This window comes from Microplitis demolitor, chromosome 9, assembly GCF_026212275.2.
Source record: "Microplitis demolitor isolate Queensland-Clemson2020A chromosome 9, iyMicDemo2.1a, whole genome shotgun sequence".
Lineage (NCBI taxonomy): Eukaryota > Metazoa > Arthropoda > Insecta > Hymenoptera > Braconidae > Microplitis > Microplitis demolitor.
The window spans coordinates 16,653,958-16,679,702 of NC_068553.1; the positions used below are offsets into that span (position 1 = coordinate 16,653,958).

Here is a 25,745-nt window from a genome sequence, read left to right on the forward strand (position 1 = left end):
ATAAATTAGGATAAGAGTAATATTATCTTACTATAAGATTTATAGTGATATGGAGACTGTTCTAGTACATATTTTATAGTCAATATCTTTTCAGTAACATTTTTTTAAATTTACAAAATTATCTTCTATAAATTTAGTTTTCATGCTATTTAAATAAATCATGTCAATTGTTTCCATTAAATTTGTGTCAAGTTGTGTAAAATTTAAATTAAAAAAAAAAAATTAGCTTAACAAATTTTAATTTTTTAAAAAGTAAACGACATACCTAATTATTTAAAATGCATAAACAAAATCCTTTGTGTTATGTTTTAAGTCTTCGTTATTAATTTAAATTAAATTAAAAAAAAAATTTTACCAAAAATTATATTAGATTTTTGCAAATAAAAACAAAAGTAATGCTCCGGGTGAGGATCGAACTCACGACCTTAAGATTATGAGACTTACGCGCTGCCTACTGCGCTACCGAAGCAATTACATGTAGCAAGTGGTTTGTCGGATATGAATCATAGAATTGCAAAAAAAAAAAAACAGATGGCCCCAACTATAGAAATCAATTTTTTAAAAATATGATTTCATATCAAATTATTTAAGACGCGTTTTCATTTGTTTCTCTATTCGCACTCAACTGGATAAACGGTACTATCTCTGTTGCACTTGTACATTAAATAGGAACTTTGTCCAAGCTTTTCTCGTAAAGAAATGGAAATTATCGAAAAATTCAAGTGCACTTCACTAGTTCATAGAGTAAAGCATCGGGTCTGTGTCTTTATTTTGCGTTTAGAGCTTTTATTTCAGAGAAAAGCTGGGACAAAATTATCTGAAAACCGTTGTGAACAAAATAAGTTTATATTTGTATTGATATGTTTACTCACAACATCTCTACTCAAGGAAAATCGTTATAACTCTACTCATTTACTTCTTTACTCAGCCTCAACTCCTCAAAATTGTTCAACTCGACGATAATCTACTAGAATTAAAATCCAAAATTACTCGAGTAATCTTAGAAATCAACTCTTTCATGTTTCTTTCGTCGCTTAATATCAGTAACAAATTTATTATAATTTAAATAAATTAGATACATTTTCAATATCTTCCATATTAAACAAAAAAGTTATGATCTAAACTTCTTAAACAACGGATGTTTATTCGCTGTCGATGAAGACGCTGATTTTTTATACTCGTAATAAACTGCATCGTCTGCTCCAGACATCGATGCTAAGTTTCCAGCTTTTCTCATAATCTACAAAAAATATTAATTATAACCTTTATGCATACGATCATATCGCCATAACAATAAAAATATAAAAATAACTTACAGGACGAGGACCATCACCCGGAATTCTTTCCTCATCAGCATCCGTATCACTGGCTAGCAAAACTTGCTGCAATAATTGACCCTGTTCCTCTCTAGTTTTATAAAACAAATCTGGCTCTTCATCCATTCCTGACAATTTAGTGATAACTTTATACGCGTACCCCTGGTTGACAAGAAACCGCTGACGTTTTCTTGAATAATTCATTTCAACAGTATCCTGTGATACTAATGTATAAAAGAACGCATTATATTCTTCAGCAATCGCGCCTTTTTTGGCTCTCAAAATCCGTCCCAATCGCTGCGCCTCTTGTCTTCTTGATCCACCATGCGATGAAATTTGTATCAGCACATTTGCCTCTGGCAAATCAAATGACGTATCAGCAACTTTACTTACAAATATCGTGTTAACTTTAGTATTAAATTTGAAATTTTGTAAAATTTGAATTCGTTCATTCTGACTAGTTGGCCCATAAATATACGGCTTGTTCATTTTAATCGCGTAATGTTTCAACGCGAACACATTATCAGAGAATACAATCGTCTTGTCACCACGTCTTTCATGATAACGTATCAAATATTGACAAGCACGAAATTTACTTGGATTCATAACGTACAGTAACAATTTTCTGCTCATTTTACAGTTCAAATATTCCCGATAGAATTCAGGTGTCATCGGACACCAAACTTCAGCACACTGTACCCGCGCAATAAAACCACGTTTCTGTAATTCCAACCAATTGGCCTCATACAATTTAGGACCAATCAAAAAATTCAAGTCTGCTATTTTATCATCTTCTCGCAATAGTGTTGCAGTCAAACCTAATTTACAATGCGACTGTACAATAGTTAATACACGACGGAACATTTTAGCGGGTATCGTATGCACCTCATCTAAAACCATAATACCCCATTCTTGTTCCTGCAACCATTTCATTGTTTGCTCAGCTTCCCATGAACGTTTCTGCGTGTGAGTTATCATGGAATAAGTTGTCACAAGTATTCCGCAACCCATTGGTTTGTCTTTGGCTTCGCTGGTGAACCGGCAGATCATCGAGTCATCGGCAGTCGACCACATTTTAAACTGTTGCTTCCATTGTTCGACTGATACACCCGAATTACAGAGTACGAGAGCACGTTTGCGTACAGTACAACATGCTGTGACCCCAACTAAACTTTTACCAGCACCGCAGGGCAAGACGATGACCCCAGAACGTGCGCGTCCATTACCGAACATTTTGCGTAAACTTTTTTCTTGGTATGGCCGCAATACTGCTGATGGTTTCAAGTCAATGTTTATGTCTGGATTGATTGTGTCATTTCGGAAATCATACTCTGCTAGCAGTGGGTACTCTAATTCGATGCAACGCTTTTGAATTACTTCTATTTTTTCTTGATTGACTTCAAAACTAACTATTTTTAGTTGCTGGTCTTCCTCTTCGTCTTCATCTTCTTTGTCCATTTTATCAAAAAATTTTGTAATGTCTTCAGGTACAGGAGCTGTTTCAGCAGCTGGATCTTTAGTGTCACCAGTGCTGGATGCTGCTGGGTTCACTGCCAGTGGTTTAGCACCGAATTGCGGGGCAGCTGTTTTAGTTTGGATGTTCGTTATCAAGCCGTCTTTCTCAGGATCATCGACTTTTTTACGGAGACGGCATTCTTGGATAACTGGATCTTTTAGTAATTTTTGAAGTACGTCAGGAAATGGTGACTCGACGAAATATTTGTTGTGCTTCAAGACTAATTTCACCTGGACAATTAAAAATGTAAAATAGTAAATAGATTTTATTACTCATTACAACTAAGTAACAGAGTATTTGTTATTGCAGGACTTACTTTGCCGTATGATAGTGTACATAACTGTATAAATTCAATTATACCATCGGGAATACTCGTTTTACTTAATCTTTTTAAATATTCAATTATATCATGGGTTTGCAATCCGACACTCACTGCTGCGTAGAGTGAGTAAGCTGTTAATTTGTACTGAAAAATAATTATTTATTTTAAGTTATACAAGATTTTCAGCTGACATACCAGCATCTATATGCGAAACATTCTAGAAATCTAATCATCCAGTAGAATTTTGCTTTCAAATTTTTTTCATTGCGCGAAAAACGTTCCTATCTTTAAGTTTATCTTTGCTGATATTTGAAACTAATTTTTCCATCCCTGATTAAAAGAAACGATTTGCAATGTTAAATGCCCATAAGAAGAGTGATTCAAAAGCATTAAAAAGTATTAAAATTTTTTTTTTCTAATCGTTCTAAATAGATTCTTTTAATAAGACTATTCTTTTTCCTGTGTATAAATAATTTGAAAAGTTTAAAATTATCCGAAAATTTTTGAATAATTCGTACGTTTGCACTATTCGCATACAGTTAATTAATAGGAATTTGAATTAAATTTTAAAAAAATATAAAATACCTCATGAATATGCTCAGGTCGACAAACAGGTTCTGAGATAGCAATTAAAAAATCATGAGCGTGTCGATAAACTGGTGAAAATGATTCCAAAAAAATATGACCATTTGGCGCCTAAAAAAGAAATATTTAATTACAATTGAATACTTAAAAGAAAGCAAAATAAATAATTGAAATTTAAATAATTTTGTTACATACAACCCATAGAGGTCTCAGTGCATTATCTGGCTTTAATATCATCTGTGAACGATAATCTTTCGCACCGAATTCATCCTCCAGAGCATTTTCATCCATTTTTTCAGCATCATTTTTAGCAGCGTCTGGTATACCATCAGTGTCAATATTTTCACCGTAATCATCATCATTGTAATCATCTTCTTCTTTGCGTTTTTTTGATTTCGTACGATCTATACATAAAAAAAATTATACTAGACATAAATAATTAAAAAAAAATGACCCTGAAGTTAGCAGACATCCAAAAATTTTAAATTTCTACAGCGAAAAAAATTTTTACTGGAAAAAATTAAAGATATGGAAAAATTAAAAAAAAAATAGTATATTTTAAATATAAAATGAAATAGAAATAAAAACAGCAACCGGGGATTTATTTTATTTTTAAATTTAAATACAAATTTTTTACAACAAATTTTAGAAAAAACAGAAGACTTTTAAAAAATTTTCATCAACTTATTTTTAATCTTTTAATTTTCATTATAATTAAGTAATTAAAAATTTAAAATTAACAATAAGTAATTAAAATAATATAATAAAGTAAAATAAGGTTACCATCTTTTTTTACGCGTTTCGGTGGCCCCATTTTGATTTTTTAAATAAAACTTATTATCCTAATAATTATTTAACTTTCAACTTAACATACAAAAATAATTATACTAAATAATAATTAAAACAACTGTTTTTATAATTAAATACTTTAATTGTACTTTCATATACTGTTTACAGACGTTTCCTTTATTTTTATTTTTTTTTTTTTTTTTACAGACAGTGGCTCCTTTATTGTCATTTTCACCGGCAAAATCCGTTGATAAAATAAATACCTAATTTACAAGGGTGAATGTAGCATACATAAATTTTAAATTAATTAAATAAAATATTTTATATAATATATTATATAATGAAATTTTAAAAAATGCGCGCTGATTTTTAAATTATCAAAATACGCATTTTTTCATTTTTTTTTTTCTACTCACGCTATTTATTGATTCAAAAATTTAAAAAACTGTCACTTGTCAGTTACAACTTAACAGACAGTTTACAACTTTTTCGTTTTTTTTTCAACAGGCAAATAAAAAAAAAACTAAAAATATGCACATGTAAAAAATTTAAAAAACTACAATTGCAATTTTTCAAAATATTTTTTTTTATAATTTATCTAAAAAAAAAAATCCTAAAATTATTTGACGTGTAACTTCAGTTATCAGTTACATTCACACTTATTTTAAAAACCGCGCTTTCTTTAAATTTCATTAATTTAATTAATTAATTTTTTTTATTTAAAATTTATAAATTCTCTCGTCTGCTAATTCACACTCTTTTTTTATTCTTTTGTTTTAAAAATATCATTTTTATTCACATGTCCATAAAATTTTTAAGGCGCGTTTTCAATTTTAAAATCGCGAATTATTATTATTATTATAATTATTATTGTCTATGTTGTATATATTTATGTGTATAGTAGTAATTGTCATTTGTCATTTGTCTTTTGATAAGAATTTGTACCGATGGTCATAAATTCCAAAAGGTTACAAAGTTGATATTTCATCTTGATATATTTTTTTATAAAATTATTTAGTATTTAAATTCCACATAAAACAAAAAAATAAAATCAAAATGATGGATATGGATAATAATTATTATGAAAAAACAATCAACTCATATGGAACAATGAAAACAAATAAAAATTTTCAAATACAAACAAGAAACAAAAAAGTTAATCCAACTTTTCAACCACTGATCCAGCGTGTAATAAATTTCAAAGCATTCGGTAAGTCAAAAAAATATGTAATTAATAATATATATGTGTATATTGTATATAAAATAATTATTTATTAAATTAAGCAGGAGTTAAGCACAAGAAAATAATTTTAAGTGATTTTTCTTCGAGTAAAAATAATGACGAAGCTGATCGGTTTAGTTTACTGATACCTTATGCTGATCAAATGTTGAACTGGAAAATTTTATTCGATCAATCGAACCCAGAACTGGGTCCGGATTTTGAATTTGATGATAAGACATTTCTAACTGATCCTGATTTAGAAGAACTGGAAAATAATGTGCCGAGTCTTGTTAATTGGGACCCACGTGATCCTGATTGTTTGATTAAAGTGATAGTGGAATTTATTGTCTACTATCGCAAACATCAGGTAATTAATTAATATAAATTTATATATTTTAGCCGGTATTTGACTAAATCACATGGTTTAATTAAAACCCGAGGTACGAAAGAATACCTGACCTCATTTACCTCCTCCAGAAAACTTATTAACGTTGCGGCAGTCGAATCGTTACCTGGTTCAACTAGATAACATTTATCAGCACAAAAGCTGCATCTTTCTCTTCCAGAGTTAATTTCTGAACATCCCATAGTGTCCCAGATAGCAAAATGACGTCTTGATAAGTTTTAAATGAATTTCTATTTATGATTTGGACATCTCATCAACATCTTAAAGGAGTCTTTAAGAAGTTCTCAAGATGTCAAATGAGCTACCTAGCGAGCTCAGTAAGACGTCTTTAAAAAGAGTTATTTTTTCTGACTTCGCCAATAAGACTTCAGTATGAATTTACCATGACGTCTTTAAAGAGCTCTTAATTTTGACTTCATAAAGAAGTTTAAAAATGAATATATTTAGTCGTCACAAAAATGACGTCTTATTTATGGAGTCTTCAAGAACCTAATTAAGAGTTCTTAAAAATGACATCTTTAAGAAGTCATTATAAGCCTTCAAAAAGACGTAAATTGAACACAATTTCAGACTGCGGATGATGTCAACCTTCACTCTGATCTAAAATCCTTTTTCATCCCTTGTCACACAATATCCTATTTAATTTGTGATAATTAATTTATTAAATTTCTTATTTAGGTTGAAAAGTTGAAAAATCATGAACGTTTGTCACATGAATACGAGATGTTGTTAAAAAATACAGAAATATGTGAAGAAGACGTTGAAGTAATTCTAATACCCGACACAATAGATCCAAACGAAGCGCGTTTTTTCATACGCATCGCTCTGGACTTTTCACGATTACCTCGTCGCAGTGGCAACGAAACAGACCGAGATGCCATTACGTTACAAGTGACGTTTTCTCAATTATACTGGTCTCGTATTGTCCCTCTGCTGTACTTGTCAACCAGCTTAGAAGACGTGCTTGGAAATTCAAATACGCTTCATTTGCCGCCTTTTCAACCAATGAAACACCTGATGACGTACGTTCAGGAAATAAAGAAACTGATTACTGATAAAATGAATGCAGTAATAGAAAATTTTGAGAAGAAACGCGAGTTTATTACTATGGCTCTCGTATTACAGGGCGCTAGTGTTATAGAATACGACGCTCTTGACTTTTCATTCATTACTCTCTTACTTAATCACAATGATTTTCACTTTTTTTTACATATCCATCTATCAAATAAGTTTCCTTCTGAACCACCAAACTACACATTACAGTCTTGCTATCAAACTAATCACTCTGATGAACTTCCTAAGCGTAATGTTTATAGTATTCCTTATAGTCCGCGTTGGAAACCCATTAGAATGATTAGCGAAGCTTTTCATTATATTTTGGAAACTGAAGTTGAGAAATTTAAAAAATTGTCAAGAAGTCGTCGATATTGATTGATGATAATTATTATTATTTATTAATTAATTAATTAATTAATAATTATTATTATGCATCTTAAAAGTATTTAATTCTTATATTAATTTGTTTATTTAAATAATTTATGCGACAAGACTTTACGTTTAAAAAAATTTGAGTTTACTTGAGCATTTATATTTTTTTAAGAAATTATTTTAATAATTTTTCAGTTATGAAATATTTTTTTTTTTTTTGGTTTAAAAAAAATAAATAGAAGTTTAATTTTTATGAAACCAAAAATAGTTTATAATTTCAGTGCTTTTTACTATTATTTTTATTTTGTTACAGGTTAGATGTAATAAGTATTTCTTTTGTTAGTTTAGTGGATTTGGAAGTTGATAATTTTTTTAAAGATTGAATAAAAAAAATTTTAATGGGAAAGGTATTAATTATAAATTCTTACTGCTGTCTACTAAAATTTATTCTACGGTTCTATTGCCTATGGAAATATTGAATATGTAATTTAATTGCGAAAAAAATAATTGCAGTTCTATTGCCTAGAAAAATAATTCATGATGTTTGATTGATTGCTATTTAATTGTGAACCCAATCAAAGAAATTCCTAACTAATGTAGACAAGCTTCTGATTTATTTGCTGAGAAAATCTTGTACTTGTTGAGGAGAAATGATCAATGTTAAAGACCGATCACTTGATAAAAAAAACGCAGCTGGTCTGAAAAATATCAGAACCTCGGTAGTCTTGACAATAGCAACTGTAAAACTTGACAGAGTTTTCTATCAGAAATTAGTGAGCTGATCAGGTGATTCCCTAAGTCGACTATGAGATTCAACCCAGTGTCTTATTATGGACCGGGCGAGTTATACTTTTGTCAAGACTACCGCGGTTCTCATATTTTACAGATCAATCGTCTTTTTTTTATCAAGTGATCGGTCTTTGTCATCATTTCTCCTCAAGTACAAGATTTTCTCAGGAAAATCAGGAGCATCTACATTAATTAGAAATTTCTTTGATTGGGTTCACAATTAAATAGCAATCAATCAAACATCATGAATTATTTTTCTAGGCAATAGAACTGCAATTATTTTTTTCGCAATTAAATTACATATTTAATATTTCCATAGGCAATAGAACTAGAATAAATTTTGGTAGCCGTAAGAATTTCCAATGTACGAAAAAATATTGTAGGCAATTGAGTGTGATTGTAATAAAAATTCAAAAATTTAAAAAATTAATCAACTTCTGGATTAAAGTGATAAAGTTTCTAATAAAAAATTTAATAAAACAGTTAATTGATTTGTCTTTTTTTAATATGTAAGGTACAATTATCATAATTTATAAATTTACATTTACAATTCTTAAATATAAGATTTATTTTTTTTTTATTTATTTAGTTTTTAATATTAAAATAAACTTACACTGCAATAACACTATATCCTTAAAATAATCAGTGGCTTATCGTTCTTACGCTCTTTTATTTTATTTTATTTATTTATTTAGATTAATTAATTTACTTTATTATCAACCTCATTACCATCAATTTTTTTTTATTAAATTTCATTTTATATCAATAATTAACTTTTCAATTAACTAACAATTATATCAGTAATTTTTAATTAACAAAGCATTCGAGATGAATTTTGAAAATTTTTTTCCCGCCACTTGAAAATAATTTTTTGTTACAACAATTATTTATATGCAACGTGAGTGTTCTTAGTTTTTCATAAAATAAAACAAAAGAAATTTAAATTAAATTAAAAAAAAAAAAAAAAAAAATTTTCTAATAATTAATTTATTCAAAATAAGATTAAAAAAAAAAAAATTCTAAAAAATGTGTAGAAAGTGATGAAATTAATTATTACGAATGTATGTATATGTATATATATATATATATATATTTTTTTTAAGTAACTATGATTAAAATTAAAAAAAAAATAATTATCTTTGTAATTATTTAAAAATTAAGCCATATTTAATTAATTTATAATAATTAATAAGTAAAAGATTGAAGAGAATACTACAATAAATATTTTTAACCAATAAATATATATATATAATATATCAAAATATGCATTCATTATAAAACAGGTTCTTCCACAGTGTGATTTATTTATTTATTTTTAATTATTATTATTATTATTATTAGTATTTATTTATTTAGTTATTTGTTTTAGATGAATTTTAATTATTGGACACTTGTAACTTTGGCTCTGTCGACGTACCTGTTAATCGGAACACACTCTCGAGAAATACACCCGCGATATTGTGATCAAGATGATGACAAATCTAACATAATACTAGATTCCTCGAGTGCTGGTAATGGTAATGCATTTTTGTCCTCTTCAATTCGCGCGTCAGATAATTTTAAAAATTTAAGAACTTTGTCGGTCGCGTGAATACCAAAATTACTGGCTTCGCTCTGGAAATATATAATTTATTATTTAAAGGTATTGATTTTTTTTTATTGATTTTTAAGCTTCAGTGGTCACACCCGGGATTAATTTTAATATTCGTTCATAAGATTCTAGTGTTTTTAATGAGTTACAGGAATCGGAGATATTTTTATCAGAAATTTGAATTTGAATTTTTGAAAAATGGAAAAAATGGCATTGCGTTAAAAAGTATTTATGATTTTGATATAAAGTGAATATACTTGGACATAGAAATTATGAAAAATTTTTATTTCTTAAAAAATATAATTATTTTAAAAAATTAAATTTGAAATTTTCCCGCGAAAATTTAAAAGTTAATAAAAAAAAGTATGATTGGTTTTTTGTAAATATCTCTGTAAATATTGAGTTTTTGGAAAAATTGTAGGATACCTTTTTTGTAGGGCTTCAAATTTCCTATAAAAAAGGTTTCTTATACTTTTTTCAAAAACTCAATCGTTATTGAGATATTTTGAATTTTAAATTCTAAGAATTAGAAACAGGAATGCCAAGTTTAAAATTGTCTGGGATATTTTCGATTTCTCATGACCATTGAAGACAAAGAAAAATAGAGTACTTACCGATGTCGTTAAATTCATAAAATTGTAAAATTTCTGTAGTATAGAAATCATCAATGAGAAATTATGGTCAGGAAGTTTACCGCGTACTAGTGTTTCATATTCCTATAAAAAACAAATATATATTATTAATTACTTATATCAGCATTCATTCATAAAATTTATACAGGCGAGTCGCGTTATAAGTCCTATTAGTGTCTCTCTCATATTAACGCGAGTCTGGTTAAAAGAAAAAAATACAAGCCAGACTTATAACGCGACTCGACTGTATGTAGAAAAAATATATATACCATATTATCCATAATTAAATTTCCAAGTAAAAGTACTACATGCGCACCAATCATAGTGTGTTCCATATGACGACTAGCTTTCTGTAAAACTGCAATCAAAAATTAAATAAAATATAAATAATTAAAAATTTAATATTAATAAAAAAAAAAAAAAAAAAAAACAATAATAATAATAATAATAATATATTACGTTTAGCTACAGTCTCAGCAATAAATTCTTCTTGTGTTTTAGCAGGAGCTGATACAGTTTCTGATTGTTCAGAATCTTTTTTTCCATCTAAAATATCATCAGTTTTTTGTTCTTCCCCACGTGCCATTTCTTCTTGTTTATAAAATAAATCAATAAGCGCATCAACGCCACCTTCTTGATCTAAATTAAATAAATAGATAAATGATATAAATAAAAATAAATTTATTAATATTTATTAAACTTACGATCAAATAAATTTTCCGGACACGGTGGTGCCCTAGATTTAATGAGCAATTCTTTGTTATCATCGCACTGTTCAATTAAATTAATTAACAGTATAAGTGTCAATATCATCATATCAAATCGTTTTTCTTCCGGTAATGATTCTGGTACTCGCAATAAGAGATTCAAACTACAGTCTAATACATTACTTTGTGATCCAACTGATTTACTACCAAAAGCTATAAAAGAGAAGAAAAAAAAAATTAATTAATTATCATTAAAAGGATATAAAATTTTAAGAGATAAGTAGATAAAATAAAGTCACCATTTAAAAGCTAATTAAATTCTCTACACTTTTGTTGACAAAAAAAATCTTAAACTTTAATCGCGAAACTTTTAATTCGATAATGTTTTTTTTTTATATATAAAATTGTAAAAAAATTTAATTACTTTTAAAATGACTTTTAAATTAATTAATGTAATTATCTCGTAAATTTCAGCAGATATTTTGTAAGAGGTTCAAATGAACTATTTTTTAATTAACGATGTTTCTACTCTAGATAATAATAATTCAGTCGACTGCGTCATAAGCCTGCCCGTAAGTCTCTCCCCTAAATCAGCAGATACTGAGTCCAAACAGTACCCACTTAACCACTTTTTTGAGTTTCGTAGCAGACATCCCGTTATAAGCCTCCGTTAAAATTACATAAATTATAAACTAACAATAGCAACAAAATATCTAAATTAATTATGAAAATTTACTATCGATCTTTCGCGGATAATAATTTTATAAATATTAAGTTAAATATTATTTATTGGTGATAATTGTAATGATTAATTACAATTAAAGCTTCTGTTACAATTTAAAAGTTTTATTGAGCATTATGTTGATCAATAACAATTATTATTATTATTACTTTCATTAATACCCTTGTCATTATTATTTTTTACATTACAATTATTATTTGTGTAAAAAGATAAGTATTTATTTTAGCGCTATAAGCACTAGAAAAATCGGGATACTGGCGCATGTGACAAAACGTAAATTTGACGTTTAAAATTATATAAAATAATCACAGGCTTATAACGAGTAGTCGAGACCAAAACTAAACGCACGGAAGACTGAAATTAAAAAAAAAATTTCCCTGTCCCCTAGACCAGGCTTATGATGAGTTGACTGTGTTAAAAACCAAGTACGACACCAGGTACTAGTTCCTCGATCGAGTACGAGGTCTATATTATTAAGAAAATAAGGAAAATTTTGTTCTTGTCATATTTATATAATAAAGTATGATAATATTATTAAATTTGGTATCATTATAAAGTTCTTGACTTGAATTTATGCCTTTTCATACTTTAAACTCTTTTTCTATTGCTGAGTATTCAAATAAATCAACTTATCTATATCATTCGAATAACATTTAAATTACGCGGGAAAAAGAATTGTATTTATTTTCTCGAAATTAATTAATATTTCAATTATACTGTCACTAAATATGACTTAATATATGTATGTATATAAAATTGAAAGAAAATAAAAGAAATTGATTGTATGCTATGTCTTCCTTGATAAAAAAATCAGAAATTTAATTTGATATCAGTAAAAAAAATATATCAGACAACTAATGAAAAAAAAATTTGACTGTAGATTTTTTTTTAAGGGTCCTATGACTATACAATCATCGAAATCAATAAGTTTGCGAATCAGATGAAATTTGTCTCAAATTTCAATGAAAATACAAATAAACAAAAGATTCTAGAGTCTAGAGTTCAATAAACATTTAAATTCAAATCATATTCAATAAATTTGGTACCAATACTCGGACAGTCATCTAGAGACTGCAGGTTGCTCGTAATAATTATAATAATAATAAAAATCTTACATTGTCGATTGAATCGATGCGTGAGATTAATAAGAACTTTTAAAATAGCAAATATGCATTCACGTATGACAGCCCCAGTTGACGTTTTATCACTGACATCAATAGTAGGATAAATAACAATCTCCATTCCACAGAGATGATACAAGCTGACCATAGTGCTGACCAAAATACCCATCTCATAGTTCAACAAATAGACCTGATTCTCTTCATTCATGTGGGTCACATTTTCCAGAACTCTCAAACATCTATCGACCTTTCTAAGTTTATCAAGCAAGGGCTCAGACCAGCCAGTTCGCGTGACGTTGCTGGCCTTGATGAATCGATGGCAATCAGTTATCGTCTTAACGATATGCTCAAGACCACCCAGTTCTCTCAGCTCCTCCTTGAACCACTCGCCAGCACGTTTGGACGTCAAACTCAGCAGAGTCTCCATGGCCAATTGTCCCACAGTAATATTGTCCAGATTTAGGTGCTTAGCGTGACCTTGGGACTGGATATCAGCACACAGCTGCCGCACTTTTTCCTTATTTTTCTGCAACTCTGTACGACTTAGCCCGCAGTCATCGAGAGCGTCTTTGTGGCTGGCATCCGACTCCAGAAGACTCAGCATCAGTTCAAGACAATCGCGGTCTAAGTCCATAGCAAGCCGATCCTGACTCAGCACAAACATCACCGTCGCTGTACACAAGCCAAGACTTTGGTCTTTGGTCGCGTCATGCAGAGCTTTGAAGAATTTAGCGACTGTACCATGCGCTCTTACGTGCATCCGGAAAGCCGGCGCCATACATTTGCTGGCAAGTCGAATCGCACTCAAGCATCGAGTCGCATTCGGGTTATTCTCACGCAAAGTGTCTAAAATATATTCAACATCGTCATTAAACTCCTGGAATTCCCCGCTCTCTTGTATCTGATGAGCCTTTTTTACATTTTTTACAACAGTATAAAATCCCTTGACTTTTTTCCCGCATCTCACGCTCGTTATTGCCTCGGCATCGTCACCGAACTCGGTGTCGTACTCGGGATAAGTCACGACTCGAGTCAGTGTCGAGTCTTCGAGCTCGTCGAAGTCAACACCGGGTCCAGCGCTGGTGGATCCCGATGCTGCATTAGGTGCTGAAGTATTCGCTACGATATTTTCTGGCGCAATCGATTCCTTGTCGTTGTCGCACCACTTGTGCTTATAAAGTGCGCGACGCTTGTTGCCATTTGTCGCTCCAGCTGACCGACTTTTGAAAATACTTCCCTTCTTGACAGCTGGTTTCGCTGTCATCGGAGTCTGCTCGACAGAAACTGAACTTGGTTCGCTTGTTTGAGTTTCTGTTTCCGTGTTACCGCTCGCTGCTTCACTGTCTTCGCTTCCGGAAAACCAGTCCTGGTCGACGAGAGCTTTGGCGACTGGTCGGTCCTCATTGTGATCATGGTCCTGCTTTGTCTCTGTTGACTCTGTTTGATTGTACGTCGGGTTATAAATCGGTTCCTCGTCGTACGTGTGGTGGGAATTGTCAGACACTGACTCTGGGTCCGATTGAACGTCTGACTGCGGTGGAGCTGGCGGTGGTAAATCTATAGAGCAGTGCTGGACATCTGTGGTAATACTTTCTAAATCTTGAGGTTCGGATTCATCAGCAGCTGAAGGTACTGACAGTGAAGGTGATGCTGGCGGGTCTAGTCTTGATGACGAAGGATCCCCTGCAGCTTCACTGGAGAGAATGTCAATGAGTTCTTGAGTTGATGTTGGCAGTGGATGATTACGTCCAATTGCTGGCTCTACCACAGCCGGTTTGGTTTGATAACTCGGACAGTCAGTCTTTACTATGTCGTAGTGAGATATGAGGGTGTTGTTTGAGTCAGTTACTGACTTACGGAGAGTTAGTGACAGCCCAGATGAATTTTGTCCCGTTGGTGCGGGTGCTGGTGGTGGTGTGAGATCCAAGTTAAGATTTTTCGCCCGGCTACGAGTCGTACGTCGGGTTGGCACATCTTCGTCTAGAGGAATAGAGACAGTTGTCACTGAAGGCTGCTGTATATTTAGTGGCTTCGCTGAGGTTCTTTGGTCCCTAATTTCGGGACTGCTTTTTACTAGGTCCTGTTTTGCCGGGCTTGGTGGTGAAATTCTGTACGTGTCAGGTTCACACTCTGTTACTTCTTTACTGTCGCCACTTACTAAGCGAGCAGTACCTTTGCATATTCTCAATACTATCGGAGGTTTCCCATCATCGCGAGTCGACGTATCACTCGAGCTACTGTCCATACACTCGCTTATTTTACGCACTGGTGTGTAAGCCTTGGCTTGGACTTTGCTAGCCGTGTGAACTTTTTGCGAACGAGCACGCGGATGGTGATGGTGGTGATGCTGCTGCTGCAGCTGCTGGTGATGATCAGGTACAGGTAACTGTCGATTTAAATCAACTTTAGATTCGTCTACCACAGGAGCATTCCGGCTTTTGAAAAATTTTTTCGGTTTTACTACTGGCACTGTTGGTACTGATGCTGTCACTGATGATTCTGACTTAGGGTCTAGGTCAGTTTCAAATGAGAACGGATCTTTGTTTGAATTTTTAGTGTTTACTTGAGCATTTTGATTACCGTAATCCAGTTTCATTCTTTTGGTACCAAAAGTCTTGTGGATTTCGTCTTTACGTCCTGTAATTTATTTAAAATTTATTTGAAAATTTTGATAACTGACAGCTGAAAAATTTATACAGCAATAAAATGAATAAAAAAAATATATATATTTATAATTACCATTGATGTTGGTACTTCGTATTGATGTAAATGATGTTATACCCCATTTGCCAACAGTACCAGCAGATTTAGCAGCTGATGGGCGGTTACTATTTTCCCGAAATAGCTTGTCAAATTGAATGCTACCAGGTGTAACACTATTCACCTTACGACTGTATGATTTTGTATAACTACGTGACGTCATTTTATTATTAATTTTTTTTTATCACGACAAATAATTAATTTCATTTAATTATATTTTATTTCATAAATATATTTTTATAAACTCACTGATAACACCACCGTAAATCTTCATAATTAACGTAAAAAAAAAAAAAATGTATAATAATAATAATAATAAAACAATTAAATGAATTAATTTAAGCGCAAGAGTAAAAAAAAGTTACCAGAAATTTGAAAATTTTAAAATAAAATTTCTTTTATGCTTTCTCATTAAAATTATTAAATTTAAATTTAAAAAAAAAATATTTGGTTATAAAACAGATAATTAGTTAATTCGGAATTTAATTTGCGGTAGATATTAAAGAAACAAACGCCATGTTCTATTTGCTACTCTCGCTCTCTTGCGCTTCGTTTCTCTTTCGGTTTTCTGTCTTTTTTTACTGACTCCGATGGATGCACTGAGTAATTTATAACCGATGTATATATGTATATATACTTGTGTGTGAGGTATATTTTATCTATTATTCATTAAGATATAACTTGATAATTTAATTGTGATTGTCAAATATAAACTTTATACTAAACACTAAACTATTTATAGTTACGTATTTCTTGTTTTTTTTTCTTCTTACTTTTATGTTTTAGATAATTATAATTAATGGAAATGTATGAAAAAAATTTAATTATAATTATTTTAATATATTAATCATAACATGATTTTTGCCATCTGTCGATGTGATGGTTTTTTGCTTCGACTTGGACCCTACCACTTTTATTTTAATAAGACGGACATTTTATTCAAAAATATTACACTTGGCCGAAGCGCCACCACCTGTCACTTTTTAAAACTAAATTTTTATTTGAATAATTTATTTTTTTATTTAATTATTTATAATTTAATAATAGATGTCATAAATTTGTAACTGAGATAAAATTTATTAAAAATTTTGAAAAGTAAATTTTGTTCGATTGGTAAAAAATTTAAAAATCGCGCCAGATTTGAATTATAATGAATTACAATAGTGAAAGTGGACTTTTAATTAATTAATTAATTAATTAAAGTAATGAAATTTTAAAAAATGCGCGCATTGATCTAAATACGAATTTTTAAATTTTTATTTTATTTATTTATTCAAAAATTTTTAAATTGACATCAGTTATATTCACACTCGTTTTTTAATTACAATGTTAATTTTTACCATAAAAATTTTTAAAAAATATGCACGATACTTTTTTTTAAATTCTACATGTCAATATTTATTTTATTTATTAAAAATAAATTCAAATTTTGAATATCTGCTACTTTCAGGATCACAAAATTTGGATACTGAAGTTAGCCGTTGTCTAGTAATTTTTGAATTTTTTTTAAAGATAATTTATAAAAAAAAAAAAAAAAATATTTGAAAAAATTACACATGTAGTTTTTAAAATTTTCTACATGTGCATTTTTTTAGTTTTTATTTTTTTGTAATTGATTTGTTGAAAGAGAAATTTAAAAATTTTAAATTGTCTGCTAACTTCAGGATGATAAAATTTTTCTTAAGTTGACGATCTTGTTATTTTATGAAATCATTGATTTGGTAATTTGACGTCATTATTTTTTATTTATCTTGAATTTATAATCTTGTATCAGACGGCTAGACAGGTATACAAATATATAAATAATTTATTATATATAATTAAATTTAAAAAAATGAAATATGTCTGAGGGATTTATACATTCGGTAAAAGTTCCACGGCTTTATAAAACGGCCTCTAGTACCGTTAAAAAAATAGTTGAACACAAAGCCAGTTTGAAAGAATTAGTTTATGAACGAAAACACCCGGTAAGGTTATGTGAATAATATATATTTATTGTCACGTGCTTTTACATTTAATCAATTTTTTTTTTCATATAAAATTTTTAAAATAAATCATTTATTTTAATTTTAATTTTAAATATTCTGTCAATAAAAATTTTACAATTTTAAAAAAAGAAATTTGGAGCTGATAAATTATTTTAATATTTATAAAGACCGGATATAAAAAATAAAAATTAAAATTTAAAATCTATATTTTGAGTGTAAATGTATTAGATATGAGACAATTTGTTAATTTAAATAAATTTAAAATAAGAAATTTTAAAAAATGCGCGCGCGAATTTTTTAATTATTTAAATACGCATTTTTGAATTTTTTTCCACTTACATTTTATTAATTTGTTTAAAATTAATTAAATCGCTAATTTTCAAGTACATTACACTCATAGTTTATATGGGAATTAATTTTTATGTGTGAATGTAGCTAAAAAATGTAAACTTTTTGAATTTTATAATAAATTAATAAAATGTGATTAGAGTAGAAATTAAAAAATGCATATTTACACAAATGAAAAATCTGTACGCGGATTTTTTATTATTTCATTATTTTAATTAATTAATTTATTTATTTAAAAGTTATAAATTGTCTCGAGTCAGTTACATTCGCTCATTAAATTTTTTATGGGATAATTAAAATTTACTACAAATTTTCAAATAAAAAAATAAGTAATCATTAATTTGTTAAAAGTTAAAATGTAAAAGCAATAAATAATTGATAATAATAATAATTCGCAGGAAATAGGGCAACGAAAAATTGAATTATTTTAAAGAAGTTAAATATAAAGTAATTTACTACGATACTAATCAGTAGACAATTCACAATCTTCGATTTATTTTTCAACAAATCAATTAAAAAAATTTTTAAAAATACGCAAGTGGTCTAAATCATTTTCTTGAATTTTAGCAGGTACTTTTTTATCTAAAAATAATTACTATTACTTTGATTGAATGAATTCTAGTTTAAACCCAAGTTCAAAATACGATCTGTCCTTAAATTGTTGAATTATTCTGAAATGAAACAACTACGAAACGTTTTACTTAATTCAAATAATTAAATTATTCTATAGCCACATTTCCTACGAGTTAATTATTATTGATCTCAATGTTAATTAATATATATTAATATACATACATATATTTAAAATTTGTAATATATAATTTTGAAATAAAATTAGAATGTAAAAGCACTTTATGCTCTCGCTGCAACGACATTGCAACATTCGTCTCAATTAACTCAATTACTTGAAAAAACTCAATTACTGAAAAAAGAACCACGATTGGATCAATGGCTAGCACGTGTCCTAATAACCGAACTAATATGGGGGAAACAAGTCTTACAGTCCGATGCAAAACCAATTTTGACAATTAAAAATTACGAAAATCAGTTACGAGATGAATTAAAAAACACTACCGATATTAAAAAACCATTCAAGAGAGGTAATCAAATTTTTTATTCGTTTATTATTAAAAGATGATTATTATTTTTTCAGAAAACGTCGGTTTCCTTGATCACCATCAGCTTCATTTGAATACTGAGCTCTTTTGGCGCTTTTTAAACTGGAAGTCATAAAATCTTCATTACGAATTGATTTTATTTAAAATAAAATTTAAAAAATTTTTATATTGTCGTTGATATAAATAATAGATAATGAGTTCTTTTAATGCATATCTTACATTATTTTTTTACACAGCGTTAATGTTCACTTTACCATTCGTTTCATTTTATGGAACAAAACATTATCTAACGACTCATTATAAATTAACTGACTTTGAATGTAATTGTATATCAGTAACTGCTGCTGTAATAACTGTAAATTTAATAATAGCGTCATTTGTTTACAAAGCGTTGAATGAACCGGATGATCCGAAAGAATCACAAGATTCTGTTGATTCAAATCAGCAAGAAATTAATACTCATAATAAAGATGATTAATTTTTAAATATATTATTATATTTATATGAAATTCCATTTATTGTACGGGCTTTAAATTTATCATTATAAATAAATTAATATTTGTAATAAATGATGTTTATATTTATTTTTTTTAATTTTAAAATTATGATACTGAAATTAACCGTCTGATAATTTTTGAATTTTTTTAAGCGGTAAATTTAAAAAAAAAAATATTTTAAAAAATTCCACATAAAGTTTTTTCAATTTTCTACATGTGCATTTTTTTAGTTTTTGTTTTTTTTGCAATTCATTTGGTAAAAAAAAAATTCAAAAATTTTTGATTACCTGTTAACTTCTAGATCATTAAAATTTTTTTTATTTAAGATTACTTATTTTATTTCAGTGGGTAAGCCACGTTATGTACGAGTTAATACGCTCGTAATGACAGTGGATGACGCAATAAGAGAATTTATAAATGATGGGTTTACTTTATTACCGAAAAGTAAAAACTATCAGTCATATCTCGAGACACTGGAAAATTTAAGCGGTTACTCGTTTATTCAAGATTTTCATTTACGCGAATTATTTGCATTTGCTGCTGGTACCCATTTTTATGATCATGATGGATATAAATCTGGCGCCATTGTCCTTCAGGATAAGGTAATTTATTTGTAATTGTTACTAAGTCAAAAATTTTTTCAAATTCTACTAAAGTTTATTTATTTATGATTTTTATATTTCTTTTTTTAGGCAAGTTGTTTACCAGCTCATTTATTAAATCCACCAACTGGGTCAGTTGTTTTAGACATGTGCGCAGCACCTGGTATGAAGACAACTCATTTGGCAGCGATCATGCAAAATGAAGGGTTAATATAATAATTTACTAATATGAATAAATAATTTTAGTGTAATCTAATTCTGGAAATTTTAAACTCAAAATATCTCATTAGTTATTGAGTTTTTGAAAAAATTACAAGATACCTTTTTTATAGAAAATTTGAAGCCCTACAAAAAAGGTCTCTTACAATTTTTTCAAAAACTCAATATTTACAGAAATATTTATAAAAAATCAATCATATTTTTTTTATTGATCTTTTAAATTTTTGGCGGGAAAATTTGAATTTCATTAAGTAAAATAAATAAATTTTTGTTATCAATTCTTTGTCCAAAGGCATTCAATATCAAATTTTTATTTGTCTTCCACAGTCACAAGAATTTAAATAAACCCCAGTCAATTTTAAACTCGAATTTTCTATATCTAACTCTTGGAATTTTAAACTCAAAATATCTCAATAATTATTGAGTTTTTTAAAAATTTATAAAAGACCTTTTTTGTAGAGAATTTGAAGCTCTACAAAAAAGGTCTATTGCACTTTTTTCAAAAACTCAATATTTACAGAGATATTTACTAAAAACCAATCACACGTTTTTTCTCTATGAAAAATTACTAAATATTTATTTGTAATAAAATTTTTTCATAACTTCAGGAAAATTTATTCCGTTGAAAGAAATGAGCGAAGATATCAAGTACTTTGTGACTTGATACAATCATCCGGTGCCAATATTGTGACGACAATAAATGCCGACTCATTGACAATCGACTCAACAAAATATCCTGATATCGAATATATTCTAGTAGATCCCAGTTGCTCTGGTTCGGGTATGGACCGTCCAGAACTTGATGAATCTGCTGGTATATGCGAGCCATCGCGTCTAAAAAGTTTGCAATCATTCCAAGTATTTTTATTGCGTCACGCGTTATCAAATTTTCCGTCAGTTAAACGGATTATTTATAGCACGTGTTCAATTTATGCTGAAGAAAATGAAATGGTTATCGATGAGATTTTAAATGACATTGGCGATGCCTATAAATTGGTTCCGGTTAAAAAATTATTGAACAATGAATGGATTAATTACAGTTCTGTTGAGTTCAATTGCAAAGACAATTGTTTGTATGCAAGACAAGATGTTGATTATTGCAATGGATTTTTTGTTGCTGTCTTTGAACGTAATTTCGATGTTCCGCTTCCGGATTTCAAAAAATTCAAGAGTGGATTAAAAGGTGAGCGGGTGGATAATGACAGTGATGATAAAAAGTTTGATAATAGAGACAAGAAGAAGCGAAAAAATAAAAGGAAATTTGAAAATTGTGAGGGAGAGACCGAGGAACAAGAGAAAGAATTTAAAATTAATGAGACTGGAGAGAAGAAGAAAAAGAAGAAGAAGAAATCGTTGGATAAAGATGAAAAATTGGAGGTGAAGAATGAGGTTGGAGATGAAGAAAATTGTGAAAAGAAGAAGAAGAAATTATTGAGTGAAGAGGCAAAAGAAAAGGCTGAAATTAATGGAGAAGAAAATAATGAAGAAATCGGTGGAAAGAAAAAGAAGAAAAGAAAAAATGAAGAGATAGAAATTAAAGAGGCGGAAGAAAAGTATGAAATTAATGGAAAAGAAAATAATGAAGAAATTGGTGGAAAGAAGAAGAAGAAAAGAAAAAATGAAAAGACGGAAATTAAAGAGACTGAAGAAAAGTATGAAATGAATGGAGAAGAAAATAATGAAGAAATCGGTGGTAAGAAAAAGAAGAAGAAAAAAAATAAAGAGACGGAAATTAATAATGAAGTTGGTAACGATATAGTTATCAAGAAGAAAAAAAAAGAAAATTAAGTTATAAATAATTGTAATATTTGACAAATGATTTTGTAAATAATAAAGACAATAAAAAAAATGTTATTAAAAAAAAAAGATTTTTTAAACAATTGACCCAGAATTGGAACAAATACGAAAATCCATAAAAATTTTTGAATTTTGTCAGTAAGTCCAAAGATCGTATAGAAGAATTTACAGTTTATTTTATAAACGACTGGAAAGTAAGTTTTAGATTGAAAAATTTTAAACAATATAAATATGAATATTTTTGTATCCTTTGCTTGTTCGTATAAAGTTAGTTATTGATTTTAAAGAAAAGTGAATTTATATCTTTAATCAACTGGTTATAATATCTTTAGGCCTTAAGATATTCGTGTATTTAAAACTACGGCAGTATTCATATCTACCCTACAATATTATTTTCTTTGATAAATTACAAAACAATGGGAAAAGAATTCAAATATAGTCGACTATTTGTCATAAGCCTGGTCTAGGGGACAGGGAAAATTTTTTTTAAATTTCAGTCTTCCGTGCGTTTCGTTTTGATCTCGACTACTCCTTATAAGCCTGCGTTTATTTTATATAATTTTAAACGTCATATTTACGTTTTGTCACATGCGCCAATGTCCCGATTTTTCTAGTGCTTATAGCGCTGAAATAAATACTTATCTTTTTACACAAATAATAATTGTAATGTAAAAAATAATAATGACAAGGGTATTAATGAAAGTAATAATAATAATAATTGTTATTGATCAACATAATGCTCAATAAAACTTTTAAATTGTAACAGAAGCTTTAATTGTAATTAATCATTACAATTATCGCCAATAAATAATATTTAACTAAATATTTATAAAATTATTATCCGCGAAAGATCGATAGTAAATTTTCATAATTAATTTAGATATTTTGTTGCTATTGTTAGTTTATAATTTATGTAATTTTAACGGAGGCTTATAACGGGGTCTGCTATGAAACTCAAAAAAGTGGTCAAGTGGTCGCCCTTTGGGCCAGTACCCACCGATTAAGGGGAGAGACATCACAGCAGGCTTATGACGTAGTCAACTGTAGATATTTTCATATCAAATCCTTATAAATATGTTCATTGCATCGCTTATGACGCGAGACTATTTTTACATAAATTAACATAACAATCATAATGTAGATAAAATTTATTACAAATTTAATGTCTAATTATCGGACTTAAAATTTAAAATGTCGAGTGAAAAAATAAATGAGCTCGTCACATGCACTTGACCGTTAAAACTCATCCGAGTAAAATTACAATAAATTTCATTAATTACCTCCTATAACGCGATTATTAAATTTATTTTTTCCATTTTTTATGATATTTTTATAAAATATTTATAGAATATCATACATTTAATATGTAAATTAATTTATAAGTAGGTCAGAGTTTGAGCTTAGAGAAAAGTTCATTGTGATTAAGTCGTGGGTAGTCAGTAGTCGAGTTACCCAGTGACTCAACTTAACTGACCGACGAGGTCGATCAGGAAAGCACGAAATTCTTATTACAACGACACGATTAACGGCATTCTACGTCATATCACGTTTTACTAGGTATTATATAACGCTGCGAGCGGTAATCTCAACTTCTGGAAAGTTAAAAAAAAATGTTAATTAAAAAAAAAAAAAAAGAAAACAAATAATCGTGTATCCTTTCACCCACTCGTTGTTTGACCAAGTCAACACGCTAAAACCTCATTCGCATTACGAAACCCAGTGGAAAAAAATTATATTGTTTGAGTACACGACAGCCTTGCAAAAGATTCAAGAAAAATTTTTTTTCAATTATTTTTTAAAAGCATTCTAGTAAAAAATATAAATAATTATGATCTAGAAGTTGACAGACAATTGACAATTTTTTGATGTTTTTTTCGATAACTCAGTTACAAAAAAAAAAAAAAAAAAAAAAATGCACATGTCAAAAATTGTAAAAACTATCGGTGCTTTTTTTTAAAATAATTTTTTTTTTATAATTTATCGTTTTTTTTAAAAATCAAAAAATTTTTTAGACGGCGGCAAACTTCAGTATCAAAAAAATTCATAATTTTTAAAATATTTAATTAATTTTTAAAAAATTTTCGAAGTATTAGTGTAGTAAAAAAATTTTTATAATTTATGAGATCGATTTGATCACTAGATCACTAGATCAATTTTTAGATAATTTAAAAAAATAGGTTGATATTAACGGAAGTCAAGTGCGTGACTTGAAGTCTCAGTAATAATTTTCTAATGCCACTTGGAGGCTTCCTAACTCCACACCTATGCTACTTAATATGTATATACTTGCATATACTTGTGTACGTTTACTTTCTTTGTGATACACAATTTTCTTCCACGAAACTACCCCGTTATCTCACGCTTGCTAGAGCTTTGTTTCTACACCCGCTACATTCCCCTTTTTTACAGATAATCACCTTATTATATTAAATACATGCTGAACATTAAAGAAACTCCAAGGTAAGTGTACTGTTATTACGTTGGATATGGCCAGTTCACTTGAGAAAACTTTACTTAATTATTCTGAGTAAATAATAACACTCAGAGAAAAGTCGCCCGTTGATCGACGACAAAAAATCACCCGGTTTTTACGGCAGCTGAAATTTTTCTATTTACTATAAATATTATAAAATATATATATATATATATATATATATATATATATATATATATCCTGGTATCTCGGTATCTTGATCAATAATCAATCTGTTAGCAGTGAGTCTGCAAGACTAGATTTGAAAATTGTAACTCGTAGCTCCGGAAAATTTTCTAACATCACTTTCCACTTCTTCGGTGAATAGAAAATTTTCTGAGGCTGCCCCAAAAGCAGCCGGAGCACGACTAGATAAGTCACCATTATACAAAAAAATTCTTGGCAATGTTCGCCGGGAACTTGTAGATCTTTTTCAGCCCTAAGTTCTGATTATTCAAATTTTAAACTTCCCGCGAAAAAAATAAAAAATTTAAAAAAAAGGAAGTTATGTATACATGCAACAAGTTCACACTTCCTATCAGGGAAGCCGCTCTCTAGTATCCTAGTGTAGAGCTCTGGCAAAATGCTTTACCTCCTGGATATTTCAAATACCAAAACATCTGGACTCTTGATCACCTGAGGACCTGGGTAACTGAAACCTGGGGATATCCTAGACGTATGGACTATTGCATTATAGTTCACTGACACGTAGAGAGTCCACGCCGACGCCTACAGGTCGCGGAGCACATAAGTGCGGGTAAATGAGTACGAAGGGAG

The 25,745-nt window shown here is 29.2% G+C and overlaps 4 protein-coding genes and 1 non-coding gene across 6 annotated transcripts; 2 read left to right on the forward strand and 3 right to left on the reverse strand.

Moving 5' to 3' along the window:
* Positions 1-60: 60 nt before the first annotated feature.
* LOC103570147 (general transcription and DNA repair factor IIH helicase subunit XPB) lies at positions 61-4,716 on the reverse strand. Its single transcript, XM_008547766.3, has 6 exons — positions 4,523-4,716; positions 3,935-4,143; positions 3,740-3,850; positions 3,149-3,298; positions 1,317-3,062; positions 61-1,240 (listed from the first exon to the last, which is right to left on the reverse strand). Exons 1-6 carry the CDS (start codon positions 4,551-4,553, stop codon positions 1,112-1,114), a joined length of 2,376 nt encoding a protein of 791 aa, XP_008545988.1. The 5' UTR covers positions 4,554-4,716; the 3' UTR covers positions 61-1,111.
* On the reverse strand, positions 397-469 carry Trnam-cau (transfer RNA methionine (anticodon CAU)). Its single transcript has one exon. It is a non-coding gene; the product is annotated as a tRNA-Met (tRNA).
* Positions 4,717-5,437: 721 nt separating the features above from the next.
* Positions 5,438-8,860, forward strand: LOC103570146 (BRISC and BRCA1-A complex member 2). Of its 2 annotated transcripts, none has more exons than XM_014444206.2 (3): positions 5,438-5,738; positions 5,813-6,117; positions 6,835-8,860. In XM_014444206.2, the coding sequence occupies exons 1-3, from the start codon at positions 5,585-5,587 to the stop codon at positions 7,585-7,587; spliced, it is 1,212 nt and encodes a 403-aa protein (XP_014299692.2). In that variant the 5' UTR covers positions 5,438-5,584; the 3' UTR covers positions 7,588-8,860. The 2 variants fall into 2 exon arrangements, with proteins under 2 accessions (XP_014299692.2, XP_008545987.2); XM_008547765.3 differs by having other exon boundaries at positions 5,816-6,117.
* Positions 8,861-9,426: 566 nt separating this feature from the next.
* Positions 9,427-16,823, reverse strand: LOC103570145 (protein wings apart-like). The gene is made up of 7 exons (XM_008547763.3): positions 15,906-16,823; positions 13,161-15,803; positions 11,301-11,516; positions 11,056-11,235; positions 10,866-10,954; positions 10,579-10,680; positions 9,427-9,987 (listed from the first exon to the last, which is right to left on the reverse strand). Exons 1-7 carry the CDS (start codon positions 16,087-16,089, stop codon positions 9,838-9,840), a joined length of 3,564 nt encoding a protein of 1,187 aa, XP_008545985.1. The 5' UTR covers positions 16,090-16,823; the 3' UTR covers positions 9,427-9,837.
* Positions 16,824-17,665: 842 nt separating this feature from the next.
* Positions 17,666-22,549, forward strand: LOC103570144 (28S rRNA (cytosine-C(5))-methyltransferase). Its single transcript, XM_008547762.3, has 5 exons — positions 17,666-17,893; positions 19,101-19,362; positions 20,223-20,479; positions 20,570-20,685; positions 21,307-22,549. Exons 1-5 carry the CDS (start codon positions 17,768-17,770, stop codon positions 22,484-22,486), a joined length of 1,941 nt encoding a protein of 646 aa, XP_008545984.3. The 5' UTR covers positions 17,666-17,767; the 3' UTR covers positions 22,487-22,549.
* Positions 22,550-25,745: the final 3,196 nt, after the last annotated feature.